General features: G+C 42.7%; 1 protein-coding gene across 1 annotated transcript in view; it reads right to left on the bottom strand.

The window, feature by feature from the left end:
* The window catches only part of pappaa (pregnancy-associated plasma protein A, pappalysin 1a), a 111,295-nt gene extending 98,358 nt beyond the window's left edge, over window positions 1-12,937 (bottom strand). The window contains exons 1-2 of the mRNA XM_054756995.1: window positions 11,570-12,937; window positions 1,737-2,838 (exon numbers count right to left, since the gene is read on the bottom strand). Of these exons, the coding sequence (XP_054612970.1) occupies window positions 1,737-2,838; window positions 11,570-11,960 (1,493 nt within the window). The 5' untranslated portion in view covers window positions 11,961-12,937. The remainder of the gene's footprint in view (window positions 1-1,736; window positions 2,839-11,569) is intronic.
* Window positions 12,938-16,212: the final 3,275 nt, after the last annotated feature.

Genomic DNA, 16,212 nt, shown 5'->3' with positions numbered 1-16,212 from the left:
CGGGATGTGGCGGACTGACAGCACTCCCAAGCTTCAGTCCTGACTGAAACCAGCCACTGTCATTGCTCAAATTACGCTATCACAATAATCTTAATGGCCCCATATTATACAATTCACGTCCACTTTAAATAAATCTCACTGTAGTTTATTGGAAGTATGTTAAAAAATGTAGCCGTGATGCCGGAATTTAGACAGTTTAAAAGGGCTTTTAGGAAGCCTTTCTGGGATGATGCCGTTTTATGTGTCTGTAGCTTTAATGCTAATGAGCTGTGTTTGTCCATGCCTGTCTCTAACAGAGTGTGGGACTCCAAGAACCGCTGCTGTGCACTTTATCCACTGTAACTCTGCACTCGTCTAACGGAATAGATGCCATATATCACATACGTCCACGTAACATTAAGGAATGAGACAGGAGGGCACAAACATCAGCAACACTAGCATAGCTATGTCAGCCACAGTGCTAACATTACAGTTACATTTTAATGCTAAATTAGCCGATTTGTTTTGCAAAAAATGTTGAAACTTACAGCTCCTACCCCCAAAGCTGACTGACAGATATTTGGTAGAGCTCCAGGATTTATTTTGAGATGTGTAGCAAAGCCTGCTAAACACAGGGTTGGGTCATCTAGCTAGGGGCTGGTCAGAGGCAGTCTCATGTCCATGAGGAAGAAGATTTTTCATGCAAGACATCATGAAAACGTTGAACTTAAAAACTGGCTGTTTGAGTGCTTCTTCTCTCAGAAGTGGAGCAAACAAGCAAGCATTTGGCACTCATAAACAGGCTCTAGGAACACAAGGTTAAGCGTGTCTGAAACAAATAAGCCATGACCATGACATATTACTGTGAGAACATCATTAAAAAGGCATAATACAATGATGCAAAACCCTGCCTTGCTCTCAGTCAAGGCTACTGTGGATTGTGTACCAAAAAGAACAAAAATGCTGAAGACTGGCAGAGACCTTTAGAATTCCAAAGATGTATAACAAAGAAACTACAATTAATTTATCAAGGGGCCATGTAGAACACCACAATCCACAATGTTTCACCTGAAAGAAGAAAAATGGATCCTCACAATTTTCTCCACTGTTTTTCATCGGAAAAACTCAGCCTACCCATGTTTAGGGACCCTCACCTGCCTCCCAAGGAAACACGTCTGTGCGGTTTCCTGGGGAGAGCAGCATGTCTAGAATAATTTCCATAGCTACAAGCGAAAAAGCCATTCTGCTCTGACCTCTATTTGCTCTTGCACTGTTTACAATCTCACTCTTTCCGAATCAGCCGCCGCCTCCAATCAAGACTGCTTAATTAGGACCACTGGCCACAGGATACAAAGTAGAAAAAGGTTGGGGGGAAGTTGTTGAAAAATGGATACAAAAAAAAAAGATCCGTCTGCCTTGCATATTTGCTAGTAGGAGAATCATCCTGTTGCATTTGTTGTTAGCCCGCTCCAGTGTAGAACACTGATTGAGCCAGGCCGAGGGAAGATTGGAGCTACCCCCCGGAGGATTTCCCGGGCCACACAGACTGGGAGTTGAGTTACACGTCAGCCGCAAACCAAATGGTCAGGAAGCAGTGTGACTAGACTTCCAAGTCCATCTTGCGGGGCCGCGTACATGGAAAGATTTGTCGTTTGATTAATGGAAGAAGGCATGAGAGGTGTGGTGTTGGTTTACTGGAATTGGTTTGTCAAAAAAAAAGAGAATGAAATCAAGCAAAAAGCCAGGATTTTTCTTACTTGTGTGGCGAGGAGCGGTTGAAGCACGTCTTGGTCACATCTGTCACATCGGGATTGCAACAGTCGCCGAGGTCGTAGAAGAAATTCTCCCAGTTACATTCCGCATCGCATACGCCGTTACCCTGCTTGCTCTCTGGGCAGCGGCTCCGGTGCCCCGACACGCAGTCACCAGCGTCGTACCCCGTAAGTGGGTGGTTGCACTCCGGGTTGCAGGCATCATCACCCACTTTACTGATGTCGCAGTTAGCGAGAATCAAGCGGTTCCTCAGGGAGGAATTGGTGACATTGTGAATGCTGAGCTCCCAGGTGATGTTGTAAGGGCTGAAGGCGTCGTTAAGCTGCTGGTGCTGCAGGATGATCTGGTGGTCCGACACGGTTGGCTTGGTCCGAGTGTCGTCCCAGATGTTTATCACACGGTATCGCACTTTCTTGGGCCGACGAAAGCTCCAAAGTTGGTTATAGTTTTTGATGACCTCGACGTTGTCACAGACAGTTTGACCACAAGCTGGAGGCTCCAATGTGGTATCTAATAATCCTTCAGCATTTCCTCCACCGCCGCCTAGAAAACCTATCCGTCCACTTCCCCTCTGCTCCGGTTGAGGGAAGCTACCATCTTTCACAGTTAGCCATTTCCTGCCTGGGTGCTCAAATGTTTCCCGTATGACCAGCTGAGGTAGATCTTGAGCATCCTCATGGCCCTGCATATCCCTGATAATCTGCCTCTGACCCCGAGCCTGCCTCCATAGAGCCACCCTCTCTACCGCCCCCCTGTAGTTGTGATTCAGAGCATTCCCACCGATCATCAGCACTTTGCACTTTTTGGTCAGGTGGCTGAAGACGTCACCAGATTGCTCCCGACTCACACCGACTTGGGCGCCATTAACAAAGAGCTTCATGTAGACGCCGTCGTAAGTGACAGCCAGGTGGGCCCACTGATTGGGGGCGTAGCGTGCATTGGAGTGTATAGCGGTCGCCTTGTGGGCACGATCCGTCTTAAGGGAAAAGAAGAAGCGAGGGTCGCGGTTCCCGTGTTCGCTGACGGACTGGATGCCAAGCAGCCAGCCTCGGTCGCTGGAGGCGTAGAAACATTTGTCGTAAAGGCCTGGAGAAAGAAAGGAGAAGTCTGTTAGTATGGATTAAGGCTAAACTTGAGGCAGTGGTGCACAAGATAACCTCCTAAAAATAATGTAACCTTACATTGCAGCAAGGCGGACAATAATGGTAGGGATTGGTCGGCTTTTAAGTCATCATTTCCGGTATGTATGTGACTCGTTCAGAAGACTTTGTTCAGCTTCGCGAATGCTTTCTCCTCCTTCCTCCGGATCAACATTTGCAATAAAGGGTTTTTTTTGTAAAACTTCCCAAGCTGTTCCCAAGCGACAAAGGAAGTTAACTAGCTAAATACCTGACGAGTGTCATGGCTGTTCAGTGAGTTAGAGTGAGTGAGTGAGACTCTGTGGAAAACGGTCCTAGCGTTTTGGCAAAGAATTTACTCAGAACTTTACGCTAACTAGGTAGAACCATCAACCAAGCTTAAGGAATTGGACAACCTTTCATTCAGTCTTCAATAGTCCTAAAACAATAGGACTGCGGAAAGCTGTGAAAACCATACGGCAATGGATGCATCGGTTGGAACAACATGCACTACAAGAAAGGCAGAGAACAAGGATTTCCTGTATTTTAATTTGATCCAAGATAAGACAGAGGGCAGCAAGAAAACGGGATGCTGCAGCAAAGTGGATACCGTGGAGAATAATCGCTATAATTGTTAGCATATGTGTTTATTTTTGTCATTTCTTGCCATGTCAGTGACCACTCTTCTTGACCAATGAGCGACCCGTTGTGGTTGTGGTATCACCCTTTTGGAATCCTGGATGAGGTACCAGAAAAAGTACCTCATAGTACCTGGTTAAAAACAAGCTGCGTCTAGCCGAGGGAGGTACCAAAGGTCCTGTGCTGTGATATGCGAGACAAGTTAAGTGAATCCCCCCTTGCTGAAAAAAACTGGAGGAAAACTAACAGCAGCTGCTGTGGATTGACAAGTCAAAAAACTTGAAATATTTGGCACCAAAACAAGGCAGTAAGTCTGTTAGCCGGTAGGGATGAAGAGCGGTACAAATATGTCTCGGCAGGCAAACGTGAAGCACGGCAAAGATTCCATGCAGATTTCTCGAAATAGAGAGGTGGATTTAGTCAGATATTGTGGTCTTGTCTTATCCGTCACGCAAGGAGTGCTTGCAGATTCTTGGTCAACATGTCACAAAATTATTTGGGCCTACATACCAAATACAAGTGCTTCAAAAGTCAGCAAAGCATATTTTTTTTTATTAATTTAGGAATATCAAGTAGGATCTTGAATGCAAAGCAGCAGAGAGCACCGTGCTTGCCAAGCAACTTCCACATACTGTAGCTACACCATATATATTAATTTCATTCTTATACATTTCAAAAATCTAAACTATGTAACACGCCACACTCTGGTAAGTGTTATTTCCAGCAGGTCCAGATGGGAGAGCTGATGCATAAATATGATTTATTTTTCTCCTATATATCTGAGGGTGTGTCTTGCTGGAAATTGGGTTGAAGTGCATGTTTGTCTAAGGGAAACTCCATGGAAATCTCTCTGTATAGGCTTCTCGCGAAACACTGGGCGCATTTAAAGTTGTTAGTGTAAATGTCCCTTGCCAGCTAAGTAGCCAGAAAAAAGGCCGGTTTTTCTGCTGAGGCCTTGTTTTTGTAGAGGCACCAAAACACCTTTTTCCTGTTTCACTTGGACCATGTGTGTCAGCTCCAGCATGGTAATGTGTTTTCACTTCTTAGGGGATCTCTGAATGCTAACTGTTTGTTTGTTTAGTGTTTGTTGAGGTACGTATGTGCCGGCGCACACGTTTGGCTCCACGAGGGTTTCAACGTCAATGCAAGTTTGTGGCCGGTGATGCGGGACATGTGTACGCACGCTAGGGCTAATTTGGAAAGATTCAAAGGCACCTTGACATGTCCCATATTGTCCATGGCTGATTTTACACATGTAGCTCCCCTCCCCCAAAAAATATCAATGGATATCAAAGGAAACTTTATTATTTATTACCACCGTTTTCTAACATTAGCTGTCTTATAGGTAGTCAAATTTGCTAAAAATGGTTGGCTAATGCTAGCTTTCGGAGCTATTTTAGTCTGCTAGCTACTTAAGCAAATATTTCACTGGTTTTCTCCTTTATTATTGTCATATAGTGCGCGTGTAGTTTATTTAAATTATGTTGAATAGCGAATTTCATGTCTTCTCTTTAAGTCCTCCTTATTGGTAGATAACGCTAGTGTAGTTTATTCAAATCAAGTTTATCTTACCTAATTTCATGTCATAAATAATTGTCACAGCATGCTCTTTTAAAACAACTACCACATATTGTTGCTGAAAAGTCAAAAATGCTAGTTCACACAGACTTGTTGGCTCGAAAATGATGAGCAAATGTTAGCTTTCCGAGCGATGTTCGTCTGATAACTTGCGGAATCACACCTGCTACAGCCACAGACAAAATGATTAGACCACCCTTGTTTCTTCAGTTTCTTGTTCCTTTAAATGCCTGACACAACTAAAGGTACCTTTGTTTGGACAAATACAACAATGACAACAAAAATAACTCATAAGAGTAAAATGTTTTGGCTAAGCTGCCAGATATCAGCTCTTAAATGTAACTCTTATGAGCTATATTTGTTGTGATTATATTTGTCCAAACAAACGTACCTTTAGTTGTACCAGGCATTAAAATGGATCAATAAACTGAAGAAACAAGGTTGGTCTAATCATTTTTTTCCATGACTGTATAATTTTTTTTTTTTTAGTCGTGAAGAATAAAGCGTTAAAATACATTGTATATTTGTTTTCTAAATGTCCAAAAACTTCAGAAATGATTGGCTAATGTTAGTTTTCTAAGCAAAATTTAAGATCGCAGTGATTACAATTGAAATTTACAAAAGTGTAAATGGTTGAAAAAGTTTGCCAACAATTTTTGTTTTCCTTTTCTAACAAACATTGTACGCAAAACTATTGTGTGAAAGATTATTATTGCAAGTTAAGTGGCATACTAATAGGTGGCTGCAACGACATCTTGGCTAACTTTGATCTGCTTCTCGTTAAGACGTGAGTGCTCCAGGATGCATTAATTAACTGGCTAATTCAACGGACTAATGTTCAAAAGGACAGCATCGGCTGGGTTCAGTGTCAAGGTCAGCGTCTTCGGTGGATGACGTATGCAGGGAAAGGAAAAAGCCCTCCATCTGTCAGCTAGTGCACTCAAGGCTAAAAAGTGTGCTCAAATGCTCACTGGGCTCCTAGTGTAAACAGCTGTCATAATTCTGCCATGCTCAATTAATCTAACACACTATACTTTTCCAGAACCTGCCTTGGGACTGTCCTGGCCCGCATACAAATATATATAGGTTTAAGAGCAATATATATGTAATATGTATCCATTTGTGTCCACATACATTAAGGGATTTGCATGCGTTCCAAAGGCCACCGTCCATTCGTCTTCCTCCAAGAAAAACACCCTCAGGAAACAAAAGAGGTTTGAAAGCTGCACTAGCACAAACACTACAAAGAAAAATGTCAGAATGACTTGATAAAAGAACTGTTTGCTCCCTACTAAAGGACTTTTAAGTGACCGTCACATTTCCCTGTAATGATGATGGAAATTTCCAATGATATTTCAGCGAAATGATGCTAAAAATGTCATGACATCACATATTGAGACTTTAAACTTTTAACTAAGCTGTCAAGCGCTGAATAGGTCCACTACTAGGACTTCTTGGACGCCAGGTTTTTGGAGTCTGCCAATAGATTCAGTTTGCTTTTATTGTGACACGGACATCCCATTAAAGGTAGTTGGCGGAGATCATGTTCGCTCAGTGGTCGGACTAATAAGAGGGTTCAGTTTGAGGTAATGATCGCAAACGATAAGTGTGACACTTGAACTCCAAACATTCACGCTTTCCATTTAGTTGAACGGACCTCCCTTTGGGTATTCAAGCGGTTTGACCATCTTGGCTATGCTTACATGGTTACATGGACTTGACAATGACTTTATTATTATTATATATTCAATTTTGTGTCACGGTCTATTTATAGCTACTTTCAAGTATCTGATAGCATCACGGTTCAGGTGACACAAGGGCGAACTCACACTGCTCTGCTCTACCGTCCATGCTTCATTTGCCATCACTTACAATGCTGTGGCATATTTTGAGTTGTTTTCTTTATTTCCATTATGCAAGGTGGTGGTAATCGTTAACAAATGGCGGGGGGAGCGATCATAACAATGACATAGGTTTGTATGTGAGAGTGCACCTGTGTATCATCCTACGATCATATATGGGCTTTCTGGATTCTTTCGAGTCTTTCAGTTTATTTCTATGAAGCAAGATGATGGTTATCATTAGTAACTGGCAGGAGGAGCAGCGGCGTTAATCATAGGACATATAGGTTTGCGTGTGTGCACGTGTCCATGCATGGGTGAGCATAACGTGGGCATTGATGGTTGTGGTCTATTTCGAGTGTATTATTTTTATGTATGTGTGTGTGTGTGTGCCCGTGCTTGAGTGAGCGAGCATATAATACAATTTAGCATTGTGGATTATTTCAAGACTTTCTGTTTATTTCTATTATGCAAGGTGGCGGTTATTATTAATAACTGGTGGGAGAAGCAGTCACATTAATTACTGTATATGACATGTACAGTACATTGCACGCATGTGTCTGTGTGTGACAGAAAGGGTGCATCATTGGTTTTGGCTTTATTATTCCAAATCTTTCCTAATATGTAAGATGGAGGGTGTCATTGATAACTAGCAGGAGGCGCAATCGCATTAATTTTATGACTCCAAAACAATATCACCATGCATTTTGGCGTACATACAGCAAATTTCGAACAAAAAATTTGACAGAATGCCAAATAGTGACGTCAACCTTCACGGGTTTTCCTTCTCGTACAAATACCAATATCAACACACAAGTGGATAAACTACAGCACAAAGCTAGAGCTGCTATCTCAGCAAATATCAGCTAACATCTGCATGGAATTCTCCTCTTTACAATTTATTGTCTTTTTCCTTTGGTGCGGGACCTGTATACGGGGCTGATTGGGCACAACAGAGTTTGCGTAACATTTGGACACAGAACTTGATGTTCTGATATGTGAGACAGAGACAGTGAGTAGAGGGAAGAATTGTAAAACCTGGGATCAATTCTGACCACATGTAAGTATCACAGCAGCACAGAAAACTTCTTGCTGGAAGCTTAGGAGGACAAGACGTACTCTGACGTCTGTTGACTGTTAACTGATGCCTGCTGACAATGTTGAACAAGGAAGAAAAATGACCTCTCTCTCAGCAACCGAATAGCTTTAAAGATACAGTAATGCCCCTTTTGCACTGCTCTACAGACTATTGACACTTTTCCATTGGCAAAACCAGCAAGCACTATTTCTGGTCTACGGCCTTAGCAACCAGGGGTTGCCAACCCGTTGATCGCGATCGACCAGTGAATCTTTGGGACTTACTTGGTCGATCGTTGTAAATTCCCTAATTACATGTTTATATTTAGTGCAGGCACCGTTGCTGTTGAAATGCTTATATATGTTTATGTCTGTCTGTGTTAGTGATAAAAGATACCAGACAATACATCAGCCATGATATCAATGTCAAAACAGCCAGCTGGATGAAAATCTGAACTGTGTATTACTAAAGCTAATCAAACCCATTCTATCACGTTTGGCTCTTTAACTGTAGCGGCTTTGTGGATGAGGTGTTCCTGCAAATTTGCGTAAATCCTAGTCCTCCGCTACGATCGCAAAAATATACAAAAAAATAAGTGTATTATCACATCAGTGCCCTCCCCTCCCGCAGAGTGACCAACAGGCACGCATTTTGACTGAACATGCCCGTACACCTCGCCGCTCACCAGGCACGCACCCAGCCCAGAGCTTGATCCCCAAAGCACGACCAGAGTCCGGAGCCTGCCAGTAGAGCAAAAGGCACACTGAGAAAAAGCTGAAATGTTTACACCAACAACACAAAGCTTTGCCTTTATATTTATCACTTTTTAAAAAAGCTTCCTCATATATATATATGAGGAAGCTTTAGATACTGTATATACACACATATATATATGTATATGTGAAGGTTCACAGCCGAGACCAAGTGATGATCACTGCTCTAGACACTCCACACTCTGCAGTGCTATGTGTTGTAGCTGCCCTCGTTCTGCTCTTGCATACAATTTTGTTCAGTGTAGTGTGATTTTTGTACTTTCATATGCTGCAGTATTGGGACACCTGGCCATTACACCTACAGTTAGTTGAAAAGTGTAGTTAGCTCACCAGATACAGCATGTTGAACCTCAGAGATGACATGGCTGGCTCTGTTTGATGAGGGCTAAAGGTGCCTATATGTCTGCTTTTTGAACTGCCCTCAGTCTCCTCTTGGATAAAATGTGTCTTCTTAACATACAAGTAAATACAGGAGATTCTCCTTTGCCGTTTTGTTTACATGTCTCGGTGAGACTGATGTGTTCCATGCAGCTGGGTATTTGCAGTCTCATTTTGGCCATATGTATGGGGTACCTACAGGAAGTGAAAACAGCACTCTTCTGGGAAGACTTTTTACAATATTATATCTCATTTTTGAGGTCAGAGTTCAACAGATGCAGTATGTTGGACCTAAGAAAGGGCCTTCTAATTCATGCTAAAGGTGTTTGATGGGGTTATAAAGGTGCCTTTATGGAGGTTCCACAGTCTCCACTCTGCTGCAGGGCTTCATTTTGTTGCTGCCGTCAGTCTACTCATCTAAAAATCTATCCCCTTTACCAATAGGAAATACGGGAGACACTCACTGTCCCGCTTTTGCAGTTTTGCAAAAATCTTTTCCCAGTGAGCGTGTTAGTGAGACCATCTCTCTTCTTGTTCACCCCAAAGGTGGCTTTATGGCAATACCACAGTCCCCCACTTTCTTGCTGCCCTCAGTCTCCTTCCGGATAACAATTTAAAGCAAATACAATAGACCCTTATTCTCCTTCATTGTTCTTTGTTACCATGTCTCGGTGTGACTGATGCGGTCAATGCGGCTTGGTTTTTGGAGTTTCGTACGACCATATATGGACATAAGCAATGGGACACCTATACAATACACTACAGTGTGAGACATAAGCTCGTTTGTAAGGTCAGAAGTCACAAGATGCAGTATTTTGGAACTAAGGAAGGGAAAGTGTATTCTAGTTCATCCCTTTCCACACCATACTAATTGAAGCAGCCCTGCCTTTGTGGAGTCTTTATAAATCAAGCTCTTTGGTGACAGAGGCAAGAAAAAACTCTCTCCAAGGAAGACAAGACTCGATATCGGGCAGTCGTTTGCCTTGACCAGTTGGACTGAATGAGAGGTGATTCCCAATCCTTCTACCCACAGAGTCCAAAGAATTGCTCAAGGGCGCTGAGGTGACTTGTTTGTTCTGTCTGTCTGTAACGTCACGCACGGCTTCCCCAACTTTCCAAAGGCACCAAAAAAAACCCAACAACATAAGTAAACAGGCCAAAAATAAGAAACTTTAGAAGACTGCATGGGTGGAATAAAAAAACACAGGAAAAGAGAAACTACAATGGTCAAAACAAGTCAGACTAGAAAACAGCTGCTGCAAACAAGCCAGTGGATCAAAACAAGAGGATGGGATTTTTTGTGTGTGTTTTAGATTTAAAAGATTAAGCTTTATTGGGAATGTTTGGGCATCTTATTTGCTCTCTTTGGGGTCACTATAGTGAGAGATGACAAAAAACAATATTGGTGGTAAATTTATGATCATTCATTTAAAAGTTGTGTCCTGCAATGCTTCCTAGGCGGTGTTTGTACTTGTTATTGTCATTAACACACTCTTACAATGCTTTCCCCCCTTTTTATGCCTTTGCAGAGCATCTCCCTGCCAACTGGCTGCTCTATAAAGTGTGCTCGGCAAACACAACACACACCACAGTGATTATTTAGGCAAATGTGTGAAGGCAGACAGATAGATGGGAATAAAAAGCAGCAAGTAAATTTGCTCATATGGTTGAGTTAGAGCCCTCCAGTATGTATGCTTTGAGGAGAGGGAGCGGGTTCATTCCAGTTCAATTCGGTTCAAAGGCAAGCAGCCATCTGCACAACAACACCGGCAGGTAACGTGTGTGCAACGCTCCCTGTCGGTGAGAAGAGGCAATGCATGTTGTCGTGTACCGTAAATTGGTTTAACACCTCTCTCTCTCTTTCTCTCTCTCTCTCTCTCGGTGCTGCTTTTACGCATGGCCGCAGACCCCAGTGGACTACCCACTCAAGCCCCCTAAACCACGCCTCCTTACCTCTATGCATCATCTGTTTCTATTATACACTTGATTTAATTAACACCATTCCAAGTCTTGCGGAGGGAGGAAGAAACACTTGTGCGTAAAAGTGCGCACCTTGCTCCTAAATCCTGCAGAAATAAATGTGTAAAATGTGCTATAGGCCTATGCATGCACACGATTCAAGCGGCGAGGTTTGAGCGCCTCCACTTCTGACGTGCTCGCTCCGGCAAACTTTTGGCCATTACATCATAGTTTTAAAATAGCCAAGTGGGGCTTTTGGAGAAATACATTTGAACGCACCAGCTGACGCACTAAATCTGCTCCATCCTGGCCGGATGATGCAAGGAAATCAAAGTGCACTGCTCTGTTGTAGAATGAAGTTAAAAACACAATGCATGCATGACATCATTGTGCAGAGTGGATTAAGTCACAGAAACTGCAAAATGCATGGGTAAAATTATTTCAAATGGATACCTGCGATAACAGTAGGCGATCGCTGACCCCCCTCCGGCTTGATCCACATCTGAAGTGTGAAGTTTCCTCTGGGGATCTCCACGCCAGGCTTCAGCCGGAGCTGATCGCCCCTGCCGGTGAAATAAACAGCCTTCCCCCGCTCAGCGGAGCTCACCTCCGGCTGCGAGGAGCGCCGACGCTGCCGGAGCCCCCGGCGCTCCATGCCGGCCAGGGAGCGCTTGCCCCGGGGCAGACGCGTCGCGCAAGCCCCCGGGATGGTGGTTCTCGCTTCCCTCAAGCGCACCAAGTCCCTCTTGGATCTGCCTTTCCTCCGGACTGTCCCGCACTCTGATGCAAAGCAGAGGATAAGAATCACCAGGCAGGACAGCCAGGGTGATGCCCAAAGTTTCATTTTTTGAGAATGGGAAAAATGCCACTCAAATGTGACATAAAAATGAAAAAATATATAGTCCACACTTTCTCTTCTTTTCCTCTTCTTCTTTTTTGTGGTGGAAAGTGTCTAAATAAACCTTCCTTCTCTTTATATTGCTAAGCCACGACCCCCTCGCTTCTTAAGCAAAACTACTGTGGAGACATTGAAGGGACACGGGAATATTTGATTCATATATGTGTTCCACGGTGCCTTTTCAATGGGTCCCATTTAGCCAAAGAGATGACTAATAACTAATCAATCAAGGAGAGGGGGGTACTGGCCGATGCCCCCCTCATCCTCCCCCCTTTTGGACGGTAGTAGGAGTTACTTGCAGAGATCCACAGTTGTCACACCTTCTTTCTCCTTCCCGCTCCTCTTTTATCCCACCCTCAAAACAGAATAAGACATTTCAGCAATTAAAAGGCGTGGAAAAGTGACAGCAAACCGACCTCTCATATTTATTAAAAGAAGTTCCAATAGGGGGGGAAAAAATCCAAACTTCCTCTAGGGATGTGTTGCAGAAAAAAAGTTGCAGAGAGAGGCAGAGGGGGCACAAAGCTGCAGCATCGCCGTCCTCATGCGCGCCTAAGGCGGACACACTTGTGCGCACTAGTCGCTCCTTGCTCGCCAAGCTTCCCAAGTGTACGTGTGTGTGTGTATGCGTGTGTATGTGTGTGTGTGCATTGTGAAAGAACAACTCATGTTTCAAATGTTCCGGGTCCGTGTATGTGTGCGTGCGTGCGTGCGTGCGTGTGTGTTCGCGCGAGTGTGTGTGTGGTTTTATTACCCCCTTCCCCTCCTCAAGGTGGGAAGTCACACACACGCACACGCAAGCACGCGCGCACACACGCAAGCAGGTAACTCACTGTCCACTGCATGCTGAGATATGGTGATGTTTACTCTGTAGGCGTGTGTGCTGCATCCCCCTAGTGGTTACAACCTGAACTCCCTTCAGTGAAACAAAAAATAATAATTCAAATTGTCTGCCATGAATCCTCACATTTTCCCTCTTTTTAACATATTGCAAGTGTTCCAATTGGATTTTAGAAACTTTTGCAAAGAACAGACAATGTGCATAAGTCTTAGTCCACCGCTGTTGTTTTTTTTTAACAGTGCTATATTAACAATATAAAGTGAAAACATTTTTACATACAAAAGAATACAAATTTGGGTTGCAACTAACGATTATTTTCTCAGTCGATCAATCTGAAGCTTGTTGTGTCGATCAATCAAGCCCAAACCAATATGAACCAAGCACAAACACTTCGTGGTTTGGGCCGCCACATATCAGAAAAGAGGCAAAAATGTCGATCACTGTTTTCCTGATGTGTGTGAATATCTTGTTTTGGTTTAAAAACAACAATAATAGTTCTGGTGTCATGGATGACTAAGCAAATGAAAAAATATGTACAGCTGAGAGGCTGAAATCAGAGGTTATTTACATTTTTTATTAAAAAAAAGATTGCCAAAACAGACCAATTGGATAATGGATTAATGATCGATTCATTGATTAGCTCTAATAGAACTGGAAGTAATCCGTTCTGCAGTCAAGCTGTCGCCATCGTAAATAAATAAGTCATATTTCTGAACGTAAAAGCATTCAAACTTTCATCACACGTGATGACATGTATCTTACCACTGGCTTTGTGGTACTTGCTTACTTAAGCCTGGTATGTGTACTCGTCTTCTTGTCTTAACAACCCTTGTTGGGGTCAGTCCTTCTTTTGGAATACGTGCTGCAAAAAACACAGAAAGAGGACAATATACACAAAGTAGGTCCTTTCGCAGTGCAAAATGCAACGCTTAACGCAGAATTTTTGGTCTAACTTTGTATTGTACAACCTTGGGTGGGTGTTCAACTAAGTGGTCCCACGGTATAACTTGTAGAATTTTAATCAGGAGAGCGAAAGTGACATGTATTTGTTTGTTTTGTAAACAGTGAAAAAGAAATAGATTGAAGACTGTGTGGTTAATATAGTCAACTATAGTTGGAGATCAACAGCTGATTAATATATCACAGTTTATCATAGCAATCCCCATATATCTCATGCAATATGACCGGTAGATTAATGACAATAATACAGCAATGCGATACCAAGTTTTAGACTATAATGCAATAGGCTTTCATGTAGTGTATCTTCAAAGACACGTCTGTCAAATGTGAGCAACATTGGTTGAAAATCATGACCACCATCAGGCAAAACGACTTAGCAACTAATTGTCCATAAGCCGTTGGCCATTTGTCAATTGATTATAAAGGTTTGAGGATATATATCTGTGTTACATGTATGCTAGCTTGTCCTCCAAAGCGTTTTGACCACAACCCACTGGGAGCGCTGCAAATGTAATTTACAGTTAAATGACTTTGGTGTCTTTCCACTGACTTTACATATAGTGTCTTTCCATCGTCTTTCTAGGAAGTGTCTTCCCATGTAGACTTCACGCGGACTGTTTTTCCAGGGAGACCGTCGTGTGGAATGTGCCTTGCTGCTGTTTGTTTGCAAATGTGTGTTGCCACCTACCATAAAGGCAAGAGGGAACAAACAGTCAAATATTTGCCTTCTTCCTTTCTTGCGTTGTTGTGACTTTGGCCCACATATTTCCCTTTGTGTCTTCAGCTCGGGTGGGTGGATGGTGGGTTGTCCTGGGCGGCAAGGGGGGTTGTGACATATTGACATATTTAGAAGGTACCTGACCTTGAAAAAGAGAAGCATACTGAGCAGATTTTCTTGTATTAGATCTCATTAGCTTGTGCAAGTGTACCTCCTGTTAAGTGATCATTGTGATGCAAAGAGATGGTTTAGCCTTGCAACCACCCTTGGGGGGGCTTGACCACTAAAACGGTGTTACAGCATCTCTTGTCATTACACAAGATGATCCGTGGTTATTTTAAGAAGTTGACAGTCCAGGGAAGGGCAACCGTTTTAACCTAAAGACCTACAAGTGTTCACGGTCATGGAGTCAGGGCCACAAACCCAAGAAAGCAGCCATGCTGCTTCTAGAAAAGCCACTGTGGTTAAGACCAGCGATGTGGTCATTGCTCTCACTTTGTGTTTAGAGAAAAGTGCTTGCGGCGGCACGGTCCCAATAATCCCACTGCGTCATCCCACCGAGCCACTGTGGAGCAGCAGCAGATAAATAGGGAAAAAAAACACGCTCCCATAATCCATTAATACACTGAGCTTAATCTGTGACTGTTTTAAAAGCGCAAACCTAAATGCTTTTCCCTCCTTTTTTTTTTTGTAAATTGTGGATGATCTTGCAAGATTTACTCCCAAATGTCAACAATGTTAAAGAAGAGCGGTGGTGAATATTGAATATTTTTGTACAGAATTCCATGACGGCTACCAAGACCTTGCAAGGGCTCCTCTTTCTAAATATAATACCGTTTGAGAATAACCCATTAAAGCTCTTAAGAATATAATCCCACCTACAAACTCATAGCGGGCTCAAAATTTTAGCCATTCAGTGAAAACTGTCACGCAGGACCATTTTTTCCTTTATTTTAGAATTTTTTTGCTCAAAAGAAACCACTTAGCGCACTCCCCGAGCACCACGGAGGTGTTGTTTGTTACTTTTAATCAAATGGCCAAAGATTACAGAAAATGTATACATTCGCATAAATCGGATTTAATCTTTTCTAATGCTTTCGACAGCTGTCATTTTTTTATGCGCTTAGCATGAAAGGGCAGCCAGTTTAGATGTAACACGAGTATTTATATAGTATACACGCTGGACAGGCGAAAGAAGAGAAACGAGTGAGTTGTTATGCTTTATAATGCATTCCGCCGCTGTGTCCTTTTGTGTTTCCAACAAAGACCACTGAAAAAATTAAATCAAATGAACAAATTTGGATATAAATGCTTTGAATTGCTGTAATTATCCGTGTTGCGTATATGTTGAACGGGTGACAGCAAAACTACAGATTAGTTTATGGCTTGGTAACACTTTTCATCACTGTTTTCTTTGCTTTGTTCTGACAACAAGCAAAATGAATGTACCGGTAAAACCAAATGAGGGACTAGTGATTTCCAGTGCATGCAATGTGCTGTTCGCTACTGTCTAATGAAAACCGGGTATCTCGATAAGTTTCAGTTTTTCGCTTGGTTATTCGGCTCGGAAAACAATCAAAAACGATTGTGAAAAAAATCTAAATGCTTTTCAATTTGCATTCCATCTTTGCCGAATAAAAACCACATATCTCCAAAACTTTGCAGAGTTACCGTGTATA

The sequence above is a fragment of the Dunckerocampus dactyliophorus genome, chromosome 17 (genome assembly GCF_027744805.1).
Source record: "Dunckerocampus dactyliophorus isolate RoL2022-P2 chromosome 17, RoL_Ddac_1.1, whole genome shotgun sequence".
Classification (NCBI taxonomy): domain Eukaryota; kingdom Metazoa; phylum Chordata; class Actinopteri; order Syngnathiformes; family Syngnathidae; genus Dunckerocampus; species Dunckerocampus dactyliophorus.
The sequence above is the reverse complement of the archived record's forward strand: the minus strand, read 5'-3'. Positions and strand labels throughout refer to the sequence as shown.